Genomic DNA, 24,358 nt, shown 5'->3' on the forward strand with positions numbered 1-24,358 from the left:
GGAAACTGGTCCCCTCTGACTCAGGCATTGCTCACCTACTGTAAGAATGTGAGATAAATAGACAGGGAGAGAGAGAGAGAGAGAGAGAGAGAGAGAGAGAGAGAGACAGACACAGACAGAGAAAAGGATGCAGAGAAGAGAGAGGCGCCTCTGCTCAGGGCACTGTCCAGATGAGCAGCTGATGAGGGGAGAGAGCCAGCTTCCCTCTGAGGTGCAGTCAGGACAGGGAGCACACAGTGGGAACCACAGCAGGGCCCAACCTTGTGTGTGAACAGGGTCCTGTGAATACAGGCTCCAGTGGTGGAGACTGCAGGAGAACCTGGGCCTTCCGAGCCTTTTCTTAGCAATGTTGAGACAAGAAATACCTTTCTATCGGGGGATCCACAACTTTCCTCGCTGTGTCTCAGCTCTCCATGCACTCAGAGCAACAGTTCAGAGCCGATGTGCATGGTATCCTCACTTTAACCTCTCTCAGGCTTCTTTAAGGACAATAACGGCCCCAAACTGCTTAGTTCTCCCTGCACAGATGCCCTCTCTGAATCCCCAGAGGACACACAGGGCCTTGGTGAAGGCCATGGTGCCTTTGGCTGGGTGAATGACACCATGGCCATCGCCAGGCTTTTCTCACCCTGACTGAAATCTGTGGCCACTCCCAACCCCGGGTCTTGGCTTTCACACAACCCTTCTCCTGTCACACTGGCTTACAGCCCTGACCACGCTCGGTTACCTGGAGTCTGGGGACTCTGTTTCTTCCTCATCATCCCCATTGCAGTGCTGCTCTGCAAGCAAATTCAGAAAGGTGCAGACAGTCACTCCATGGTGCCACTTCCCCCATGCCCACCCCACCCACCTGAGCGCGAGGACACGAATGAGCACGCAGGGTTTTTGGAGGGACATGGGGAACTGCACTGAATGACCTGTGTCACCTCAGCAGAAACAGTCTGGGGTGCAGGCTGCTCCTCCATGCACAACGTCCCCATCTGGGGATGATTATCCTGATGAGCTATGAGTTTTCCTGGGCCAAGTTCACTTGGATCTTGGTCAGCCGAGCACTGGATACTCCTTGCTCCTGTCACACAGCTGGAGTGCAGGGTAAATGGATCTCTAGCTCACCATGGCTCTCACATCCCTCTGCCTCCTTTCACTAAGGAAAGGAGATACAAGCCTGCCCTACAATGCCCACACCCTGGTAACTTCCTCGCACCCTCCATCATCCTCTTACCACGTATGTAGTGGCCATTCTCCCAATGTTACCCAATGTCCCAGACCACGTTCTGTGACATCCAATCCTTAGTGAAACTTTTCAGGGTGACAACAGCCCTCTGAAAGGACACTCACAGAGATTCCCTACGCGAATGCTACAACTCCAGTGTAACAACCCTGAGCGCCTTGTAGACACATGAGCAAACGGAAATCATGCAAGGATCTGGAACCCCTCAGCCACAATAAAGTCAGCGTGAGGACACCTGAGAGAAAACTGCCCTCAGCCCAGACTGTGAGGAACCTAACCCCCCGCCCCATCTCCCCTCCCTGTGAGGATGGCGAGGAAGGCTGCTGGTGTCAGGAGCCCCATTCTATCGGGGAGAACAGTGAGGGGGAATTGTGTGGCCTCCACCCCATGTGTTCCTCCCCCCAAGTGTTCCTCCAGGGCGGCATCCTGATGAGCCGAGACTCCCAGGAAAACGTAGACAGTAAGGGAAGTGATGTAGAGATGGCCTGTCTGCCGGGGTCTCCCACAGCTGGGTGCCTTGGAGAAGCCCAGTGTTGACCAGGGCCCGCAGCCACTTCACCTGGGCTGAGCTGGAGGGCGAGGGCTCTTGGCCAGCCTGCGCCTCTCTGCATGTTGTTCCTGGTGGCTCACAGGTCCATCTGGGGTCAGCATGTCCTTCAGACTCAGTCGCAGGTAGAAGATTATGTCCCTCCATCTCTGAAACTGCTCTATAGGCTTCAAATCCAAGGCCAGATCTTCAATTATAACCCTGAAATGCCCAGCAGAGAAGAGATGGCAAAATTTGCAATTAGCACTCAGCTTTCAGGCATGGTCAAGAATGACAAGAAGCAGGGAAACCAGCAGAGTGTAAATGGGCTGACTGTTCAGGCACAGGACTGTGCCCGGGACTCCTCTGAGCACATCTGAGGGGGCCCTTCCAATGGAAAGCTCACGCCTGTTTGAGACCAGCGCATAAATGATCTGGCATAGTGTGGATTCCTGAGCACATCTACACCTACACCTCATGTCTGCCCTGTTTCCTTAGCTCCATAGTTTCCTGCCTGTGATAAACCTGACAATGAGCCAAGGCCTCGTATGCAGAGGTCAGTTCTGCATCCCTCTCTGAGTTTAATCCTCGAGGGAACAAGTGGCCACGTGTGCATGAATACTGAAACCCACGGTCATGATAGCTCTCCTGGATTCTATTTGGATTACCAAGAAACTAGTAAAAGCAATAGTCCATACAAGAAAAGGAAACAAGGTTAGCAGCATGGTTTAAACACAGACTCGGTGGCTGCCTGACTGGGTGAAGTAAGTGTGCTCAGGAGATCTGATTTCCCTGGGATCTATACAGGAAATCTCCATGACACCTTGGTTACCATCACTGGTCCTCCATGCTCAGTTACCTGGGCGATTCTGGCTCCAGGGTGTCCTCGTCCTCAGGGTGATTTTGATTTTCTGTAAATAAAGTCAGACGGGGATGGTCACATCATACCATCCCTGCTCACACCTTGCAAGCCCACGGCTGTCATTATTCTCTAAGCAAACGAACAGTCTGAGAGCAACACTGCAGGAGGCATAGGACGTTTTCTGCGAGAAGTAATGGGGCTTGTTTCCTGAGCCATGGGACAGACAGCTACAGGTCAGCAAGTCAGGCTCCTGCCCTGAATGCTGGGACACAGCTCAGCTAGCCTCTTCCCACAGACATCCTAGGACCTGCCTAACTGCCTCTGGTGATCCTGGAGCCACAAGGCTCGTCAGGAACTCTCCATGTACAGTTGAGTGGAGACCCTGGGATGAGACTGATGTGAAATATACAAACTCTTCAAAGAAAGGTCCCTGGTGCTCCCCGGGACACGGGTTCCTTGCATAGTGGCAGGGGTTGCAGGTCCTAGGCCTGAGCCTCAGGGTTGCACAGGGACTGTGGAGACTGTTGGCTGAGCCTGTGTGGATGGACAGCTCTACAGAGCCTCAAGGGGGAGAGATCCCAGGGGCTGCTGAGAGAAGACGACGCTTGCATCCAAGGAGGCGAGAGTGGCAAGGCTCAGCGGCACCCCCAGGAATACGGTCAGGCGCAGTCATGGTTGTCTACACCCTGGCAGGGAACTGACACCTTTCATGCAGAGGACAGCTAGAAGAGACAGAGACGGTGGCTGGGCGTCCAGGAACCATAACAACATCTCCCGCGAACAACTCAAGTGGAGCGATGTATTTGTACGTAACTGAAGGCCAAAGCACAGCATTCAGGAGCCACAATTACCAGAGCACTGTGGGAGACATCAGCTGCTCCAGCTGGACAAAGCGAACCTGTGCAGATGAACAAAGCCCGCCAGGAGCGGTAACCTTGCTGCTGTGAGTCTGTTACGTCCGTGCCAGCCTGTCCCCTCTGTGTCTGCTGCCCTGAGTTTGCACTGGGGCCACCAGAAATGGGTGAGGTGAGTGTGGTTTCCTTCATAATGCGGGACTCACCGGAGGCACCTGGAGAAGGGGTCTCTACCTCATCTACCAGGGCAGCAGTGGTGCAGGGAGGCTGCTGGGTCTCACCAGGCTCAGACCCGCCAGAGGGAGTCAAATGGTCTTCTTCCTCCTCCCGCTGCAGGCCCTCTGCACTCACACTGTTGGGATAAAGAACACAGTAAAACCAAGTGAGATGGGCACAAGATTCCGAGGTGGTCGAGACAGACATGAGGGAGTTGTCACAGAAGGTAGAGGATGAAAACTTCAAAGACAGAGTCACCTCCCAGGAGGGCAGGAGACAGGAGGAGATGCACAGTGCACGGGCTGGACAACAGGCTGATGAGGACAGAGTCCCCACACCCCGTGTGACACAACCACGACCCCCAGCACACCCAGAGACCACAGCAGGGCTCCACCTTCCCTACAAATTGTGTGACTCCTCTATGTGTTTCAGTCACTGCCGCGGAGGTATCAGGGTCCTAAGACCTTGTGTAGTCTGGGCCTCTTTCCACAGATGCAGGAAATGACAGATATTTTGATCTTCTTAGGTTCCTCAGTACGAAATCCCTGCCAACGCGCTAAGGACACCCGCACAGAGCCAGATCCACAGCTCAGCCTCAGCTTCTCCACCCAACAGAGGCCGGTTAGGTCCACTTGGATACAAACGAGTTCCACGGGGACACCGCACACCTTGATAGAAAGTTGTCCCCCTGTCTTGGCAGAATGAACTCCAAGTGCCATTTTCAGGTTACCTTTCTGCATGGGAAATCTGGGCACTCTAGACCTCCTGGTCTGCTCCCTCGGGGACCCACCTCCTCTGGTCCCCACGCAAGTCCCAGCCCTGACGATCCAGTTAGTTACCTGGGGCCCAGCAACAGCTGTTCTTTTCCATCCTCCTCCTGTTCTGGAATCTCTGCAAGCAAATTCACAAATGTGCAGTCAGGCACAGAGTAGCTCCCCATCCCCATCACAGGCCCTGGGCTTCTCTGCAATGAAAATATCTAGGACGGATCAGAGGACGGGCACGGGGCCTCCTCTACTTCCGCTGGAGCACATGAGCACTCCATCAGAGTGCTAGAGAACTAGTGCTTGCTAATATTTCAGGTGGCCCAGAGGGGAATTCAGGGCACTGGGCACAGCGAACAGAGGAGGCAGGGACACCGAAACACCCCTGGGAAGGTGACAGCCCTGGGCTCAAGCTCACGAGAACCAGACACTGCATCACAGGCCTGTGCTGTGCTTCTTCTCCTTGCACACCTGCCCACCCACCAGCAGGGCTCTCGTGTCAGAGCAGAGGAGCCAAATGGAAGAACTGCAGGTGTAGACTTTTAGCAGAACTATCAAGAGGACATGAATGGCCAGGCATAGTGGAGTACAGCTGTGATCCCAGCACTCGGGAGGCTGAGGCAGGAGGATTGCTGGGAGTTCAAGGCCAGCCTGGGCTACACAGTGAGACCCTGCCTCAAAACAACAAAACGTGAAAAATAAAGACAGAATGTGAGACAGTGGAGCAGACAGAAATAAATAGCTCACAGGAGAATTTCGTCTGCAGCAACTACAGCTAGAGCACACCAAAAACACAGCTGAACTGTAGAAGAGAAACACAAATCCTCCCTGAATACTGGATCAGCCTCCACTCATGTCATCCAGCTGCATGCAGGTGGCTTCCAAGAAACAGTGGTACCTAGGTTCACTAACTTAATTCATTCCATGATTCTGGTCACAAACTGAATGAATCAAAATCTGGTCGTGAACCAAATCAAATTTTCCCACAAAGTCAACATCGAACCTAACAACTGATTTTGATTTGGTTAGTGACCGGTTTGGCCTGTGAGCAGAATTGTGGAAAGAATTAAGTTCATGGACAAGGAGCCAGTGTGATTTTTTTTTTCACATAAAAGGCTCAGATTTAATATAATTTATTTAATAAAAATAGAAGTATCCTACAAGATAATGGTAAAGAATATGCCATGAGTATAAATTCCAAATACTTTTTTTTTTACAGAAAGAGCTACCAAAAGTTACAAAGATGGCCTGCATGAACTGCTGCCCCAGCCTCCTCAGGGTCAGCAGCCTCCGCACTCCCCAGCAAAAGGGCAGAAACCACTGTGACTTGAAGAGACTGGGAAACAGAGGACAATTTTTGCTGGCAGACCATCCAGACCTTCTGAGTTACCAGAAGAGGAATTTAACGCCGCAGCATGAAGAACATGCCCACAGGTCTGACCGGAAAGATACCCAATGGACAGGGAAGCAGAGAGACAAGACTGAAAGGAAATGATATTAACAACCCGAACAGAAATGCAGAAGGCCTTTGTCAGGCTCACCATAGACTAGAGATGGCTCAGAAAGGATGCATCACCTCAAAAAAGTATCAACAGAAATATGCAAACACCAAATGAAAAGAGGTAAGGGAACGAAATAGCTTAAATTAAAAAACAATCAACCAAACAAGCAAAAACCACTTGGCTAGGGCTAGAACTCAAAGGTAAGAGGATTCCCTACCACTGAAAATAGCATCAGTAGTATTTTTAAAAATCACGAGATAGCACCAACAAAAACTTCCTGGGTATAAAAAACATTCATAGCAAGAGTTCAGGATACATGGGTAATATACACAGATCACCTGCTCTGTCATCTGCACCAGGAACAAACACATGGAATTTGAAGTGATAACACATTACCATTTCTATTAATAAAATAAATAAAACTCTAATACATGAACCTAGCAAAACATGTATAAGTGACTTGACCAGCTACACAAATGCAGACATAATCCACATACATGAAGAAAGCTCACAACTGTCAAAATTACTCCATCTACCAATTCTAACCAATTGCAATATAAAACCATCCAACAATTTTGAAGACATCAGATAGATTCTCAAGTTTATTTGGAGTCGAAAGACCAAAAGAGCAAACACAATACTGACAGAGATCAAAGTGAAAGCTCTGGCAGGGTGGTGCTGGGAGGACAGGCACGGATGAGCACCAAGAACAGAGCCCAGAACCAGGCCTCAGCAACAGAGCTCACCAAGGAGCCAGGGCCAATCACAGAGAAAGGAGAGTCTTTAATGAGAGGTGCTGGAACAAGTGGACAGGTGCCGAGGGCTGATCAGACCCCTGGACACCTGTGAGGGGGGACAATCGGGAAGAAGAAGAAACAAAGAAATATCCAAGATGCAAGGGGACCTGGAATAGACAGCCTCTAGTGAACAGACTTGACAATCTCCATGGCTGACCGGCTTTTATTAGCCAGCGAGAAGCACAGGCAGAGGGGGTCATGGAACAGTAATGGTTGAAACGACATTTGAATAATAGGGAACAAGTTACACTTTTACAAGGGGAGTGTGTGAAAGGGAACAGGCTCTTCTCTATACTCCAATGCCTCCCCAAGTTAATAAGGAACTACCATTCTTTACACTGTCCTTGGCAGATGTTATCTTGCCACAGGAGTAGGGAGATTACGAGCATTCTCCATACAGCTTTCAAATGGATGCTTTTCTGTTTCCTAAGGCAGGTTACATCGGCCTTGGGACTGTGGGGCATAAGTCACACAATTTGGCCCCAATAATTCCTCATATATCCTGGTCCCTGACAGGCAGGCACTGGCCATACAAAACCAACTCTAGACAAAGCCCTTCCAGTTTCCCAAAAATTACATCAGAATGGATTATAGATATAAGATTAAAAACATTTTTCAGAAGAGAAAAGACAACAAAGAAGAAAATCTCTGTCAACTGCCTCAGGGCATCTCTTAGCCAGAACAAGAGGGCAGTCCACAAAAGAAAAGAAGGAGTAAGTTGGACTGTGACAAATCTGACCTCTGCTCTATGAAGAAAGACACTGCTGAGACCGCTCAAAGGTGAGCCACATGCCGGGAGGAAATCTTTGCAAACCGCATCAGGGATGATACTCGGAGACTGGGTCTTCGGGGATCTGGGTGAGGGAGGGATGGATACTTGGGTGGACACAGTGGACTTTTAGGGCAGCGAACCGTTCTGCAGGACACTGGAGAGGGCCTGACAGAGTAAACCTGACAGACACTGCAGTCTTGTTACCAGTAACTATCACTGTGGCTCCTCACTCACAGGGAAGGAAACACAGCAGGCTGGCTGTGTTGGGACGGGGAAATTCTCTCTGAGGGAGGTGCTGAAGTCTCCCAGGTGCTACTGGATCGAGGGTCTAAACCAACCCCAGGGGCAAAAGGGTTGTTCTCTTTCCTAAGTGCATTTTGACAATTCTCTTCCTGCATAAGAGAGTGAACAAGACCACGCAATCCCTTTTCTGTACATCAGGAGACAGGAATTCAGGAAAGATGAAGTGATCAGTCACACACTGAGTACAGAAAGCCGTCAGGCTGGAGCTTGGGAAATTTTCTTAGTCCAGAACGATATGTATTCTGATGAGCTGCCTCCTGCCACATTCCCCTTCATGGCTTTAAAATGTGACGGGATGCTGCTGCCTCAAGACAGAGGCCAGGTTCCATCAGGGACAAAGCACACTGGGATGCTGTGACCTCCATGCTGTGTATTCATCCCCTGTGTTCCCACAGGGCCACTCCTGAATTTGCCACAGCTCTAAAGGACACGGGCGCCAGGACAGCTCATCAAACAAGTCACCCTGTGACTGTAGTGACCCGTAATTACAGCTCAGTGAAACTAGGGCCTGATGTCTCCTCACCTGGCTTGAGCATGTGGACGAGCTGCTCTGCCAGCCTGCACCCTGCAGCCAGTCCCTGTTGCCAGCTGTGCTCAGTGTCAGGGTGACCTCGACTGAGGTGGACCTCCAGAGACTCCTTCAGCAGCAATGACACTGCTCTCCCTTCTTTCAGCTTCTTGGTTAACTCAGAGAGCTCCCATTTCTGCTCTCGAATGAGCAACGTGGACACCCTAGGAGGGAGAGAAGCACCAACGTGAAACCACAGAGAGGTGCATGGGGTTTACAGAGGCACTGAGAGAGGTTTTGTGACAAGATCCCCAAGGCCCCTCAAGCAGAACTCAGGCATGTGTCTGGACAGTTCCCTGTGGCAAAGGAAAAAAGAAGACAAATTAAAGGGCTCTCTTGCACCACCAAGTGCTCCTGTAGGATGCCTGACACTGCCCTCATCTCCTCTTCTGTAATCAAAGCCAGGTCTCCCGGGTCTCCTGCCTAAAAGATGTCCTGTCACTTCCACATTTGGCCATGGAAGTGTCTGGGTCAACAGAGACACAGGGCCCTGGGCAGAGCTGGGACGCACACCCAACACAGACACGTGTCCGGATACAGCTGGGGTAGCTGGAGAAAAATGGAAGACCAGAACTCTGCAGGCTCAGGAAGACAGATTCTTCTGAATGGAGGACGTGCCTTCAGCCCTCAGCAGGTGACCGGGAGGAAGAGGGATGAGGGAGGGACTGCACCACACCACAGGCTGCGACCTCAACAACCGCCACATCGTTATTTACTTTCATTTGCTTAGTTTTAAACTGTTTTTTTTTTTTGGTACTGGGGATCAAACTCAGGTCCTTGCGCTTGTGGGGTAGGCGGCGGAAACACTGAGCTAAACCACTGGTGGCTTAGTTTTATATCATGTGAAATTGAGCTCAATGTATTTTTAAAAAGTGCAAATGAGGGTCTTCTGAACAGTCCTAGTCCAACAGCTAGCACCTGTTTCTTCCCCACATATAACCGTGGAGCCTGTGGCTATGAGGCTTCTGCCCTCCCTGGCGCACACAGCTCTTGGTTCTCACACCTGAGCTGCCCTCTTCAGGGACTCACACACCTTCCCCCCACCCGCCCTGCACACACCCCTTACCTGAGCTGCTCGGTCAGGGGAAGCTCTGCGGACAGCTCCTGCTCTTTGGGCTGCGGCTTCTCCCCAAGCAGAGACTCCACATCATCTTTGAACTTTACACCTCCTGAGAAAAGAGATGTGTCCGCCTCAGTGGACAGCTGGACACGTGGCTGTGGGCACCGCCTGCAGAGGAGCAGGCCACGCCCATCACAAGGACAGCTCAGCACCAGGCTCTCTGCCACCATCACCGTATTTTGATTTCCTACTCTCTCAAACAGGTAGTGTCTGATGGTCTCCATTAGTGATAAGGACAGAGAAGCTGCCAGGCAAGTATACTGACAAATGACTAACGGTGTGACAGAGTCAGAACTCACATCCCCAAGTCTCAATGGGTGTCCAGGACCACTGGAATGGCCAGGCCCATAGCCTCTGAACTCACACCCTTAGCTGGGCATGAAGCGGTGCCAGCTCTATTCTTGGAGTAGAGCTGAAAGTTCCCGTGGGATGGGATTCCTGTGAGGAACATGGTTCTCAAAGACAAAAGAAAAAATCTTGCCTGGCAATGTGTATACAATGTGCGGCAAGACAGCGTAAGGAGCGGACAGTAAATACCCAACACTGTAAAGCTGGTGCTCAGGTGGAATAGCAAGGCCCACAGTGAGTGGGTGCCTGTGCCGGGCACTGTTGTAAGAGTGTCACTGCAACTAACTCAGAGCTAGCTCACTGCGACCCAGTGATGAGGGACTGGTGGAGACCACAGAACAGGAGGAGCCTGAGGGCACCGAGGAGGAGACTCCTGGATTAGAGCCCAGGGACACCCCAGCACCCGCGCTCCACACATGTCCTCCACAGGGCCTGGGGATGGCTTTCTCCTCTGTCACCCTCAACATCTTTTCCTGCTCTTCAATCTGATTCTATGGACGGATGACACGAGTGAAATGCAGTTGGCCTCTTCCCAAAACTCACCTGGAGACTCCTTCACACGGTCCACTTTTTCTTGAGTCCCTCTCAACTCACCAAAAACCCCTACTAATGGATTGTTGGAAGGAACACTAGGTCGGTGTGAGGACTTCAGGCTCAGAGCGGGTGACGGTCCCTCTGGTGATGGTGCTGGGCCAAGCGCCCTCCCTGACTCCTCAGTCACCACAGCCCCTCTCCTGCACAGGCCAACAGGCTCTGCTATGGGGCCAGGTACGGGAGGGCGGTGCTCTGCTCGTGACCCTGGCTGGACCACAGCTGGCCTCCTCCACACCCCCTCTCCTGCAGCCTCACGTCTCAGAGCTCAGGCCCCCGAGGTGTACCTGGGCCTGCTGCTCAGCCCCTCCCGAGAGTCCACCAGCTCTTGGAGAGACAGATGGGTGCCACATTCTCCCATCCCAGACACACCCTCCACTGAATGACAGGAACGGCTGTCCTGGACACCTAAGAAGAGCCTGTGCCCCACAAAGCAGGTCTTCCCCAATGCCATTCAAGTCCCTGGTCTCCATGGCAACAATGGTGGCTGCCATAGGTTCAGTTAGGAGCAGAATCCCCCCCAAGGTCCTCTGAAACCTGTTGCCCCCAGCTTTCCCCAACATAACCAGCAGGTGCCGTGCCCACTTGGCCTCCACAGAAGCTTCAGGGCAAGGCGAGGCCCCTGGTCCCAGAACAGTAGGCCAAGAGTAATGCTACACATCTGGAGGATCTGAGAGGGGACACAGAGGGTCCTCACCGAAATGGCCTGACCCATTCTTGAGAAAAGCACACCATTCCCTGCCTTCAACAGCAATCGGTAACTGGGATTTTTACCTGGGTCCCACCCCACTCCTCACTCTGAACTGGGAAACACTGGTAAATGCTTTGAGCCCCCGTCTTCCATCCAGATGGAGGGCAAGATACCAACTTCTACCTTTCTACAAATATGGGAAGGTAAATTAATTTCGATAAAGTGAAGAAAAGAATCACTTTTGGAGACTATTTTTCATTTGTGGAGAGAAAACAGAACCATTTATCATCCTGCTCACTGTGAACCTACACAACTCACCACATTTCTGCACTTTGGTGTCTAGGGAGCCAACAGCTGCTTCAGGTCTAACAGAACTTGATCTGCGGTCTTCAAGTTGCAGTTTATTCTCTCCCACCCAAGAGCACTTATACTCCTTGAACTCCACAACATTCACTTCAGCCCCTGGACTGGGGCTGAGTGGTACTGCCATGGTGACCTCGGTAGCAGTAGATGTACATCCAAGGACTGTGGAGAAGAAATCCAAACACAACCTGGGTTAAAATCAAAGGAAATCAAGCTGGGCACGGTGACACATGCACTCGGGTGTGTGTAACCCCAGCACTTGGGAGGCTGAGGCAGGAGGATTGCTGTGAGTTAGAGGGTAGCCTGGACTATGTAGTGAGTTCACATCCAGCCTGAACTACATAGCAAGATCCTGTCTCAGAAAACAACAAAAAGGAAATCAAACAGGTTGGATCAGGAATGAAGGAGGACAATAACTACACTGATGAACTCACTGTTGGGAACAAGTCGATCAACACCTCACAACACTTGAGAATTTCACCGTAAAAACAAGTATCCAGAATCTGAGTTCAGAGCAGAAGGTGCTGCCTGTGGCTCAGACTAGACACGAGTGAGGCAGTTATGGCCCAGGGTGCTGGCAATGGCTGACAATTAAAGGCAGCGGATTGGAAGGTGGGGAGGTCATGGAATTCCAAGGAGCCCCTCCCTTCCAGCTGCCCAGGCTGTGCTCATACTCAAGGCCCCCCAGTGGCTTCAGAAAGTCCCCACCATCATATGAGGACCTCCCACTCACTCATCCACCACCCCCGAAGGCTGTGCACCCTTGGGCTCATCCCAACAACCACTTTCCCCCCAAAAGTAGGCATATTTCTCAAAAAGAGTTCACACTTCTCATGTCTAACACCATCAAAACAAAAATTGTTTCCCAACAGTTTACAGTTTCTTTAGGGTGGTCTGGAAGTGACTTTGTCCTTTCTTTATCATTAAAACAGTTCTTGGGGGTTTTGTTGACATCCAAACTGCAAAGCTAAGGAAACGTAAACATGTCAAACTATCAGGACTTTTTTTCTCTGAATATTCACCCCCTCCAGGTTAGCTACGTAGCCCAAGCCAGCCTCAAACTCATGGAGATCCTCCTGCCTCAGCCAGCCTCCCGAGTGCTGGGATTACAGCTGGGTGCCACAATGCCCCGCATCATCCATTATTTCTAAACCCATGAAATGTGTAGAACAAAGAGCATCACACGACACAGAGACATTACTAAATTAGTAAGGCTTTAATTTTTTGTATTCACCAATATTATCCTGGCTACAATATGTCCTTTTTATGTTAGCTACTTCTCTCTCCGTGGGAAAACTGTTGGCTTTTCCCATAGCTAAGTTTGACGTCACTACCACTTAGCCTTCTCCTCTAGGTTGGGTTGCTTTTTGTGGTTGTCTTTTTTAATGCCACTAAATTGTGATTTCTGGATTACAGCTTAGCCCCACAAGACCTTTTCCCAACTGTCAACGTGATTAAAAATAGTTCAGTACCAAACCTTGAATACTTGGGAGTTTCGGTTTGGGGAAGACAGGTAAACAGAATGGTATTTGTATGTCTGCGTTTAGTTCACCGGGGACTAGAACAAAACATGGCCCATCAGAAGCTGTTACTGGACACCACTGATAGACACGTAGTAGCTAACCGAGAGCTGCTGACCGGCTGAATCCCATGAGCCCAATGCGGTAAGTTATGGCCAGGAGTCTGGTTGGTGATGAGCCTCAGTGCACATGTGCCATGGGGCCCAGTGACACCAAGGCTGAGGTTGAGGAGAGAGGGCGGCTTTTTCAGCACCTGTACTTTCTCAGCACCCATCCCCACCTAGGTATCGTGAGCCTGCACCTTCTGCAGAGATGCTCTGCTCGCATGGCCAACACTTTCCAGGTTAGTGGTCAGATTTCCTGATTCGGGGGGCAACAGGTGTGATCCTGGACCACAGAGCATCCATGTCCAAGGGAAGGACGGGGACAGGATCAACACCTGAGAAGGAGGCCACCTTCACCCCACACCATCCTCCAATTACACCATGGGATGCCAGTGGTTTTCAGACGATCTCAGATTCTGAAGAAATCCTGGGCCTCCATGAGAGAAGTATATTGGTGAAACAGTAGAGGATAAACAGTGCAGATGACTTCAGACCCTCAGCTACAAATTTAGTGCCTAGTGGGTCATATCTGTACCACACACCCTTTTCTAACACACAACATTCACCCGAGCCAGCTCCTTGGCGATACCACAGTCCCTTTCTCTATCCATCATCTGCTCATTTTATACACAACTGCTTTTTCTACTGTCACTTACACTGGGATCTGTTTTCTTTCTTTCCGGAGTCACAGCCATGTTTCTCGGCAGGCTGCATGGGCAAAGGACTCACCTTCCTGTGAGGTCAGAGGAAGGGAGTGGTTCTATTAGTTATCTGGCATCTGGGGCTGTCATCGGGGACTCCTGGGGACAGAGGTCTTTCCAGGAGTCATCACCACCACTGAAGGCCACCAATGCACTCTCCTGATACTGACACGGACCCCTCTCCTGCACTGACCCCTGCCTGCTTCACTTTCTCAGCAGGATCTTGAACTGAGGCTCTGCAGTCCATGTCTCAGTGGCTTCTCCTGATGTTGCTAAATCTAACCATTATCTGTGAAAGGAAACCAGGGATGGGAGCCATGCGAAGTGTGTGTGAACCCTCACCTGTAGGACACTCACTGGAGAGATTCCCCAGGGTCCTTTCATCCTAAATCTTTGGGAGGCAGAGAGCCCAGGGCTATGCCCCCTCCCTGTCCTCTTCCCTTTCTCCAGGGTGGGCTCAGCACTGTCCAGGAGAGATGCTGTCACTGACAGTACTGACAGTCCTTAGTGGCCCTGGTGCCAATAGGCGAAGCTCCTCTAAGGGCTGCCATGCCCAACTCTGCATCCCCTGCATAATCAGCAGTGTTTAAGCACAGGGCAGCAAATGCACTGCATGAGCTGAACTGCTGCAGATCTAAGCTCTGGAGCTCAGGAGAGCTTTTATATCTGATAAGGCCAACAAGAGAAGCACAACAGGGATATTAGCTGATTCTTGTTTTAGTAGAACAAACGTTGTTTACCAATCACTGGAGCACCAGAAAACTGGGATGTCAGTCACACATTGTTCATTATGTTGGCAAATTCAAATATAAAAATTGTTTTCAATACTGCTGCACTATTTTATCTGAAAATTGAAGATAAAACAACTACTATAGTACTAGGACTACACATGGTATTGAATTTGTCTTTATGCATGGAGAGAAGAGTGAAGTTGAAAAGCTCTTATCAGACAAAGCCAAGGACATCAGGGTAACATGTAAGTCTTACTGAACTTGCCTCTTCATTTCTGCAGCTGACGGAAACACAGTCAGGGAACACTGGTGAGGTCACCTTCAACCTCAGACTTGAGCAATGCGAGTGGCTTTCAGCCAACCTTGAGCCCAGGAAGTGATGATATTCTGAGAGGTCACAGTCATTACCAACTTCAGAGAGGTGTTGCAGCTGTGGGAGAAGCCAGATGGAGAATCAACACAGACGTCGATGCAGTCCCACGCAGCAACAGCTCCCCTGTCCAAGAAGCCCATGGTCACTGCCCACCGCTTGCTGGTTTCCCTGCCTGAGAGCTCTGGGGATGCTGAGGTGATAGTTTCTCTGTCTCTGTCTGTACAGTTCCCAGCACAGGCCCCAGCACCTCAGATCTGAACCGCACTCACTCAAGGACAGCACCAAAGTGCCTGCAAACTTCCCATCATCACAAGGACATTTCTGCACATGTGTCTTGTCACCCATGGGCTCCTTCTCCAGGAGTAAACAGTCACTGCCCGAGAGAGCAGCCTGTCCACACAGACCCTACCTGCTGACATTGACCTGCGAGCTCTGCTGAAACCGGACCAGAACCGTGCTCAGGGCCTCCTCTGGTGCTCTCCTGTCCGGAGGCACAGCATCTCCGCCCTGTCCACCACATTCTGTGCTGCCACACCCCTACTGCAGGGTAAATGCCACATGGTATTCAAACTGCTAGTGTTCTCCCTCTCAGACCTTTGGGAAAGTGAGAAAGTCTGTTATCTAAACTCCCAAGTTTTAACACAGGGTGAGAAAAACTGAGCGATTACCAAATACATGAGAGATGCTGTGGGCAAACTTTCACCTAATGCAAGTGGAGGAGGACAGGAGGAGATCACTTCTTGGCCTCCAGCTAAGATTGAGTGAAGGACAGACAAATCTCACTAGTTCTGAGGCAGGAGTCCCCTGTCCTTCACCTCCCTAAGTTATAGCAGAACAACTGAAGGTGCGGTTTCCACCTCCTCCCACCGAGTTATTCCTTCTACACTCACACTCACCTGGCAGGCATCTACAATGAGGGCAGCTCCCAATTCTAGTCCCTGGGGCCTGGGCTGGGCCCTCACAGTCCTCTCTTCCCATCCTTGGACCGGGTGCTTCCAGGTCACATAATCCTGCTCTGAGTCCACCCAGGGGAGCTCCTTGGCCAGGTGCACAAATCCCCTGTGGAATCCCTTTCCCTCCTGACTGCACTGCAGGCTTGTGCCTGGAAGGCTGGAGGACGTGTGCCATCCTCAGCATCCCTGCTGCTTCTCATCCAACTCACCTTCCTGCTAACCTTTTCCCATTCCACCTGCTTCGCCACGACCTCATCCACTCTGAGGAATTCTCATCCACTTGTGCCGACTTTCTCTCTTCCATCTGCACCTTCATTTCTGGTTTCTCAGGATGTGGGCTCAGCTTGGGCTCCCGCAAGAGACATGGTTCCTTCTGTTGTTTAAGCCAGTGAGTTTGTGGTCTTTTGTGACAGCAGCCCCTCAGATAAATGCTCCCTGATCCTTCACCACAAAAGCCCCAGCCCACTCATGTCTTCTTCTTGCAACTTACCACAGCGATGTGGTCACCCAGGGACATCCTGCTCATGACACAGCCAGAGACCACGGTACTGACAGTGGACCACAGAGACCACCATACGGACACAAGAAAAACAAATTCCTGGGCCCTCAGCTGGTTACTGATCAAAAGCATGATTTAGCCAGGCGTGGCAGAGCACACCTGTAATTCCTGCTCTAGGGAGATTGAGGCAGGAGGATTGCTGTGGGTTTGAGGCCGGCCTGGGGCACATAGTGAGTTCAAGACTTGCCTGAACTATATATCAAAGCCCCACCTCAAGGAAAACCAAAACCAAAACCAAAACAAAAACAGCAGCATGATTTGTGCTACTTTGTTTTTTTCCCCTTAAATTCTTATGGGTATATTTTAGGAATACAATACATTTGCATTCATCATTGGGTACTTGTACCTTTACATGATATACCTTGGTTATTTTTTCCCCATTCCCTATCCTCCCTCCACCCTCTCCACCGTTCAATATTTAAAAAGCCTTTGGTTCCATTTTTTCCTTTTCTCATAATTTTTCCTTTCCTTTCTTTCCTTTCCCCTACCCCTCCTACTTCCCCTACGCCTTTGGGCCCTTTCTTCCTATTTCACATTATCAATTATTCATTTTCATCCTTATGTACACTTTCAGTTTCTCACACTAGAGAAACTATTCAGTATTTACACATGTGTGTCCTATTTATTTCACTTAAGAGTATGGCCTCAATATGCATCCATTTAGCTATAAATGTCTCTAGTTTCTCGTTCCATATTTATGGCTGTATAGTACTCCATTTTACAAAAAAACCCCACATCTTTATCCAGTTTCCAGTTGATGGGCATTTGGGCTGTTTCCAAGCTTTAGCTATTACAAACTGTGCCACTATACACATGGGTGCACATACATCGCTATGGTATGATTCTTTTAATTCTTTTGGGAAGACACCCAGCAAAGAAATAGCTGGGTGAAATGGGACCTCTAGTCCTAGTTCTTTGAGGTATCTCCATATTGATTTCCACAGTGGGTGCACCAGTCTGCACTCCCACCAACAATGGAGAAGGGTTCCTTTCTCCCAACAACACCACCAACATTTGTTATTGGTTGATTTCTTGATAGCAGCCACTCTTTCTGGGGTGAGGTGGAATCTCAGTATTGTTTTCTTTTGCATTTCTCAAATGACCAGTGATGCTGAACATTTTTTCATATGTTTACTTGCTGCTTTTACTTGTCTGAGAAACGTCTGTTCATTTCAGATACCCATTTTTGAACTGGGTCTTTGAATTTGGGGGGGGGGGTCTGATTTTTTAAAGTTCTTTATATAGTCTACATAGTAGTCCGTTGTCTGAGGTACAGCTGCTGAAGTTTGTTCCCACATTGTAGATTGCCTCTTAGCTGTTGGTGGTTTCTCTTGCAGTGCAGAAGCTTTTTAATAAGATGAGATCCCAGTTGTTGATTCTTTGTGCTAGTTCCCATGCTACTCAGGTTTTGTTCATAAAGTTTTTTCCTATGCCAATGTCTTCAAGAGTTCCACCTAACTTATCTTCCAGCAAGTTTAATGTTTCTATTTTAGTATTTAGATCTTTAATCCACTTTGATCTTAGTTTAGTGCATGGTGATAGATATGGGTCTAATTTTAATCTCTGGCAGGTTGAAATCCAGTTTTTCCACCACTTATTAAAGAGGCTATCTTTCCTCCAGTGGGGATGGTTGGCTCCTTTGTCAAAGATGACGTGGCTGAGCATGTCTGCAGTTGTTTCTGCATCTTCTAATCTACTCCACTGTTTCTTTGCCAGTACCATGCTGTTTTTATCACAGCAGCTCTGTAGTGTAGTTTCAAGTTGGGGATTGTGATACCCCCAGCCATGTCTCTGTTGCCTAGAACTGCTTTTGCTATTCTAGGTCTCTTCTGGTTCCAAATCAATTTTTGGACTATTTTCTGTAATTCTGTGAAATATATTGTTGGAATTTCAATTGGCATCCCATTAAATCTATGTAGCAATTTTGGAAGTATGGCCATTTTCACTATACTGGTTCTTCCTATCCAGGAGCAAGGGATGTCTTTCCATTTTCTTATATCCTCTTCGATCTCTTTTTTTTCAGAGTGCTGTAGTTTTCAGTGTAGAGGTCTTTTGCTTCCTTTGTTAGATTGATTCCTAGATATTTCATTTTTTTGCGTGCTATTGTGAAAGGAATTGTTGCCCTACTTTCTCTCTCAGTGAGTCTGTTATTTGTGTACAAGAAGGCTGTTGTTTTCTGAGTGTTGACCTTGTATCCAGCTACTCCACTGAATCTGTCAATTAAGTCCAGAAGTCTTTTGGCAGGGTTTTCTGGGTCTTCTATGTAGAGTATCATATCATCAGCAAATAATGACAGTTTAAGTTCTTCCTTTCCTATCTTTATTCCTTTTATTTCTTTCTCTTGTCTAATTGCTGTGGCTAATGTTTCCAGAACTATATAGGAGTGGTGGATTTGTGTTACTTTTGAAGAAGCCCAGAATATGAAAGTGGTTTTTGTAAAATAAAAAAAACCAAAAAAAAAAAAAAAACCATGACTCTTCAATTGGGCCTAGAAATGCCAGATAGGTAACAACAGGTAGGACAACTTGCCCTTCATGTTGGAAACTGCATCCAATCCTCAGCTTTGCATATAGACAGGTCTAAATGGGAGACAAGAGGCGATTCTTGCCATTGCTTTTGTCTTCCTGACCCTCTCCATATCCTCTCCTGTCATACACTGCCACCACTACTGTTGGGACCTGGAATCCACCTTGGTGGCTGTCTTCCTTCACAGGTCCAGGTAAACATTTAGGACAAACAAAAATCGCAGTAAACACTGTCAGTACATAGACTCTATGTCGCCAAGTCAGGAATTGTGACTGTTCTGTTTTATTTATTTATTTATTTATTTAGAGTAGGAAAAATTTATTGAAAGAAAGATAGCTTCTGTCTGAGAGACAGAAGGGGGATCAGAAAGTGGGTTGCCCTTGACTGTTCTCTTTAAATCAGGGCTGTTTTACCGGCACCTCTTACTCAAGGCAGAGCCTGAAGGAAATCTCGAGAGTGCTTCACACTGGTCATATACATCCCAGTTAGGATGAGGCATTCACACTTCACTAAAGCCTGCTCTTCTGCACATAAGTAATGCTAAGAATTTTCCTCTCATGTGGAACCATTAGGACATCAAATCAATGTCTCTGTACTACCAAGTGACCATCTGTTCCCAACTGCCCTACCCAGGACCCTTTCTATCTCTTTTCAACAATGCTTTCATGGGTATGGTGGTGCACGCCTGTAATTCCAGCACTTCGGAGGCTGAGGCAGGAGGATCCCTGTGAGTTAGAAAACTCAAGTAATGAAATGCAGTGTGCAGTCAAGCAACATAAGCTGAGACCAGAGCCTTGGGTCCTGTAATTCCCACTCCTGTCAGTACAAAAAGAGTATCCCGAGACACTCAAAAATGTACACATTACAAATAAACCACAATGACTGTGAAAACTGAAGGGGAGGAGTGCCAGCTGTCACTCTTTAGGACAGGCTCAGCACTCAATCTGTGCCTCTTCCACTTCTCACCAGTTGATCCAGCAGCCTTTCCACATACCTCCACCCTGAACAAATCTCAACAGGTTGTGATGTCTGTGCCCCAAGAACACTTTGCTCTCCTACTCTAAGGCCGTCCCCTTGGCCTTGGCTGAGCCTCCAGATCAACAGCAGAGCAAACAGAGCAGGGGCAGGGCCTTCCGGACACAAGTGTCCTAGTCAGTGACAGCCTCTCCTAGGTGAGAATAGAAACCACTAAGGAACGACTACAACAGAAGCAAAGGCAATAAAGGAGAAAGAAAGTGGCACTTTGGAGACAGCAGAACGAGCACGATGTAGCTGCAGCAGTGAGCTGTGTTGGGAGCAATGCTACATAATTCTAGGGAAAAGTCATTTGAGTAGGCCTAGTTCTCCTGCCTACAGGCCAGCAATAACACTCCAAGACATACTTCCATTTTGGCCTCAGGTCACAAGGGAGATCTCAATGATCCCATGATGCTGTAATCCTCCAGGACAAGACCACACCTGTGGGAGACGCCCTGGGAGGAACCAAATCTTCATCTGTGTAGTTCCTGGGAGGAACTAAATCTTCATCTGCATAGTTCCTCATTGTTCTTAGATTTCCGCTGCCCCCACCCAGTCTTTTGTTACACCTTGTTCATCCCAATATGATACTGAAATCTACATTATTCATTTGTTACATTTGTTTCTTGGGATGTACTAAATAAAAGGTGCTGCAAGCTAGGGCTTCTTGTCTTTGCTGCCCAGAGCAGCACTGATCAGACCCAAAGCTCAGCTTCTTCTCAGTCTCATTTGTCTACCTTTCCTGTAATTCGCCGTGTGCTGCCATGGCTCGCAGGAGACCAGGACTCACTGCAGAGGTTCTGGTAACGTCCCCTTCCCCTGTTCCTGGAAAGGCAGCCAAAGGCTGGGACAGGGAGACCACCAATCAGGTGATTCTGTGGTAGCAAGATTCCCAGCTGACCCCAAGATTCCTCTCTCCCTAATAATTCCCAAAGTGTCAAATAGTGGGCTATCACTCCCGTGATCAGGTTGTGTAATGTGACATCGCTGACTTTGAGAAAACGATATTATCATCTTGGACCTGGCGTATCAATGAATAATGGTCTGTCTGCAGAATGAAGACAGTATGCAAAGTCCCGGGCCACACAAGGTCTCTTTCCTTTGAGAAGAACCTAAGAACCAGGCCCTACTGGGAGTTGTGAAGATAAGGAAAAATGACAGACAGTTCACATTTAGCTTAGTGCCTTCTTTGTGCTAAGCACTGTTCTAAGGATGCCACACAGCTGAACTGACTTCTGTGCCAACTGCCAAGTGGCAAGATGCTCCTCTGAGGGCATCCAGCTGCTTATGGTGGAGGTGAGAGTCACACCCAGAGCCTCTGGCTGCGGAGTCTGTGCACTTAACTGGTCAAGAACCTTAGAAGGTTAGAGCGTGAAGCGAGTTCAAAGGAAAAGTCCAACCCCATTATTTGACATATAAGGTAGAGGAGAAATGAACACCTTCAGAAGAAAGTGGGCAAAGGAATGTGGCCACATCTGATCAAAATCCAGCTCCACGGCACTTGGTGGCTGTATGACTCTGAGCTATGTAACCCGATAGTTTCTGCCTTCCCATCTGTCCAAGGGGAATGGCAACTGTTGTGAGGATGAAAGTCCAGACAGCATGGATGCCCTGCACACTGCAACCATCAATAAACGCTGGCCATCACGATCCCCAGGTGAGGGAGGCCCGCAGCAGCCGCCACAGAAAGCACCACCCCCAACCCCCAGGCCAGCACTGAGCCACCCGCAGGTCTGCAGTGAGAAGGGAGAGAAGGGAATGAAGACTGGACAGTGCGGTCACCAGCAACTGTTCCAGCGGCTTCCTCGGTTATTAACCCAAATGATGCTCACTCCTCAGGGATGCCGCGAGGACTCTTTCCCTCTTTACAGAGGCTCAGAGGGTTCACGGCCTTCTTCCCGAACTGCACACCTCGCGAGGAGCGAGACTCACCCCCAGGGCCTCCACACTAACCCGTCCCGCCACCCTGCCTCACAGCGGAAGGCAGCCAGCGAGCGAGCAGAACGCTCAGAAGCGCCCGGATGCAGGACAGGGAAAGCCCGCGCGGTAGCGGGGCTGCGCTTCCCGGGGCGCGGGAGGCCGAGGTGAGCGCGGCCAGGCCAGAAATCGGGGCTCCCACTCCTTGCGACTGGCGGGTGCCGCCCCGCGCCCCGCGCCCGTCCAGCCCCGACGGTTCCCGCTGTGGAAGCCAGCCTGCAGCGCCCCGGGCCCCCGCTCACCCCATCCTTCCGCGAAGGCTTCCACACCTTCTCCACGTTTGCGGCCAATTTCCCCATCTTCTCGCCCTTCGGCCCACCTCCGGCGGTCACCACAGGAGAGCAGTGCGCCCCTCCCAAGAGGGGGCTCGAGGGGCGGGGCCGACGCGCGCAGAAAGCGCGTCACTTCCGGCTGCCAAAACACAAAAAAGTGCTGCGGAATCCGCTCAGTGGAGATAGCAGAGTACACGGTGTATATGATAGGAGTATTGAATATGGGCCTGGAGAAAATAAGAGGATGATTGAAAGTGGAATTTTGACATAATCTAATGTTAAATTCCCTCAGAAACCATCATAAGTTATTTTCTTATTCTTTAATGTAGAAGTTCCACAACTACATTAAATTTTAACCAAATAATATTTATTATTTGGCCCTTGACAATACTTAATGAATTCCTTCCTTGTCAACTCAGAAAATAATTTTATTATTATTATTATTTTTTGGTACCGGGAATCAAACTCAGGACCTTGTGCTTGAGAGGCAGACGCAGTGCCACCGAGCTAAATCCCCGGCCCTATAATTTTATTATTACTTGAAGCAGTTAGCCTAGAAAATTAGAACAAGGGTTTCTCTTCTTGTCTACACAGACTCATAGATACACACATATGTGTACATCCCAAATAAATAAATAAATTTAGATCATTTTAAGGTAAAATGTGAATGTTGTTTATTTTTACTTATCCTTGTTTCTTTGCTCTCTCTTAAACCATCCTGTTACTAAATTATTCAGGGCGGTTTTCCTGAGGACAACTCAAAAGAAAGGAATCTTGTATCCTGGGAAAGGTGAGAAATATAAATATTTCGTCGATCAGAAGATAATATTTTGCTGTTGTTCTGTTTGGTTTTGAGAAGGGTCTTGCTGTGTAGTCCAGGCTGGCCTGGGACTCCGTATAGAGGCAACTTTGGCCTCGAACTTGCAATCCTTCCTTGTCAGCCTCCTGAGTGCTGGTGTTGAGAGGCACACACCACTACGCTTTGCCAAAAATAATTTTTCAAGTTTTAGATATTATAGCTTCTGGAGTAGAAATAAAGCTTTCAGTATATCATAGCATAAATATTCTATATTACTTATAAATTTAAAAGTAATAAATTTGAAAAATGTTTAACTTTATTATAAGATACATAAGATAAATTATCCAAATATTTATTGACTTAATTTTTAATATGGATTATTTCCTTGTGAGAGTTAAGTCAGCTAAGAAGAAACTCACTTGCCAAATATAATTTTCAATAAATAATAACTCTAAACCCATATAAGATAAAATAATATGAGAATAAAAATGAGTAAATTTTGAATTCTTCACATTTTTTAAAGTGAGCAATTCTCTGAGTTTGAAGAACAGTATATCCTATTTAGAATTTCTTAAATATGGATTAATTCCCATTGTTTTGAATATCAGCTTTTTTCTCATATTCTTTCCTTTTTTAGCCAAACACAGTCTCAAGTGCAAGTGCAGGATGATGAGATTACAAAAGATGATCTCCGCCTTATTCACGAGAGAGAGTCTTCTATCAGGCAGTTTGAAGTAAGCCTCTCCTGTAGAATTGGGCTGCTGCTATCTTAGTGTGTTTATGCTCGCAAGCTTGGATAGTGATGGGAAAGAAAGAAAACTATGAGTTTATCGGCATTTCTAATGTATAAATTGGAACAATAATAATATCTTTAGTGTCTGTGTTAGGATAAAAGAATATGTTTTCCCTGCCTGAGCTGTTTTTTTTTTAATTCTGTTAAGTCGCTTTAGTATTAGAAAATATCAGTCTGGAGATCAGTGTCTGTCCAGAGACTCTGGGTTGCTTCCCATGTCACATAGTGCACGCACTATATGATACTTCTCCTTAAGGTAGGGAACAAGGGCAAATATGCTTACTCTTTATCTGTCCATTAAACTTTGAAACCTAGGCCCCACCAAAATAGTCTGGCAATAAAATGACACAATTAGGATAGGATTGGCGAGGTGGAAGCAAAATCTTTATATGAAGATGAAATGATCATCTACAGAGAAAATACTAAGAAATCTCTAGCAGCCCCTAGAACTTGTATTTAAATTTAGCAGGATTAGAAAACACAAGGTATATATAAAAATTCAGGTCTGTGTATACTTGTTATAAA

The 24,358-nt window shown here is 48.4% G+C and overlaps 1 protein-coding gene across 10 annotated transcripts in view; it reads right to left on the reverse strand.

Annotated features, from left to right (window-relative positions):
• The window catches only part of LOC101711603 (putative NBPF family member NBPF7), a 97,620-nt gene extending 75,625 nt beyond the window's left edge, over positions 1 to 21,995 (reverse strand). For 5 of the 10 annotated variants that reach the window (XM_087190160.1, XM_087190162.1, XM_087190159.1 and 2 more), the window contains exons 1-10: positions 14,830 to 21,995; positions 14,027 to 14,122; positions 13,789 to 13,865; positions 11,464 to 11,670; positions 9,462 to 9,564; positions 8,351 to 8,559; positions 4,529 to 4,580; positions 3,680 to 3,825; positions 2,617 to 2,668; positions 1,791 to 1,979 (exon numbers count right to left, since the gene is read on the reverse strand). In XM_087190160.1, coding sequence (XP_087046286.1) covers positions 1,791 to 1,979; positions 2,617 to 2,668; positions 3,680 to 3,825; positions 4,529 to 4,580; positions 8,351 to 8,559; positions 9,462 to 9,564; positions 11,464 to 11,670; positions 13,789 to 13,846 — 1,016 coding nt within the window. In that variant the 5' untranslated portion in view covers positions 13,847 to 13,865; positions 14,027 to 14,122; positions 14,830 to 21,995. Of the gene's footprint in view, positions 1 to 629; positions 780 to 1,790; positions 1,980 to 2,616; positions 2,669 to 3,679; positions 3,826 to 4,528; positions 4,581 to 8,350; positions 8,560 to 9,461; positions 9,565 to 11,463; positions 11,671 to 13,788; positions 13,866 to 14,026; positions 14,123 to 14,829 lie in introns of those variants that run through there. The other 5 variants (XM_087190166.1, XM_087190165.1, XM_087190164.1 and 2 more) reach the window with 3 other exon arrangements.
• Between the last annotated feature and the right edge of the window lie 2,363 nt (positions 21,996 to 24,358).

Source organism: Heterocephalus glaber, unplaced genomic scaffold, assembly GCF_053883595.1.
Source record: "Heterocephalus glaber isolate CG9 unplaced genomic scaffold, H.glaber_assembly_v1.0 deba00001550, whole genome shotgun sequence".
Taxonomy (NCBI): Eukaryota; Metazoa; Chordata; class Mammalia; order Rodentia; family Bathyergidae; genus Heterocephalus; species Heterocephalus glaber.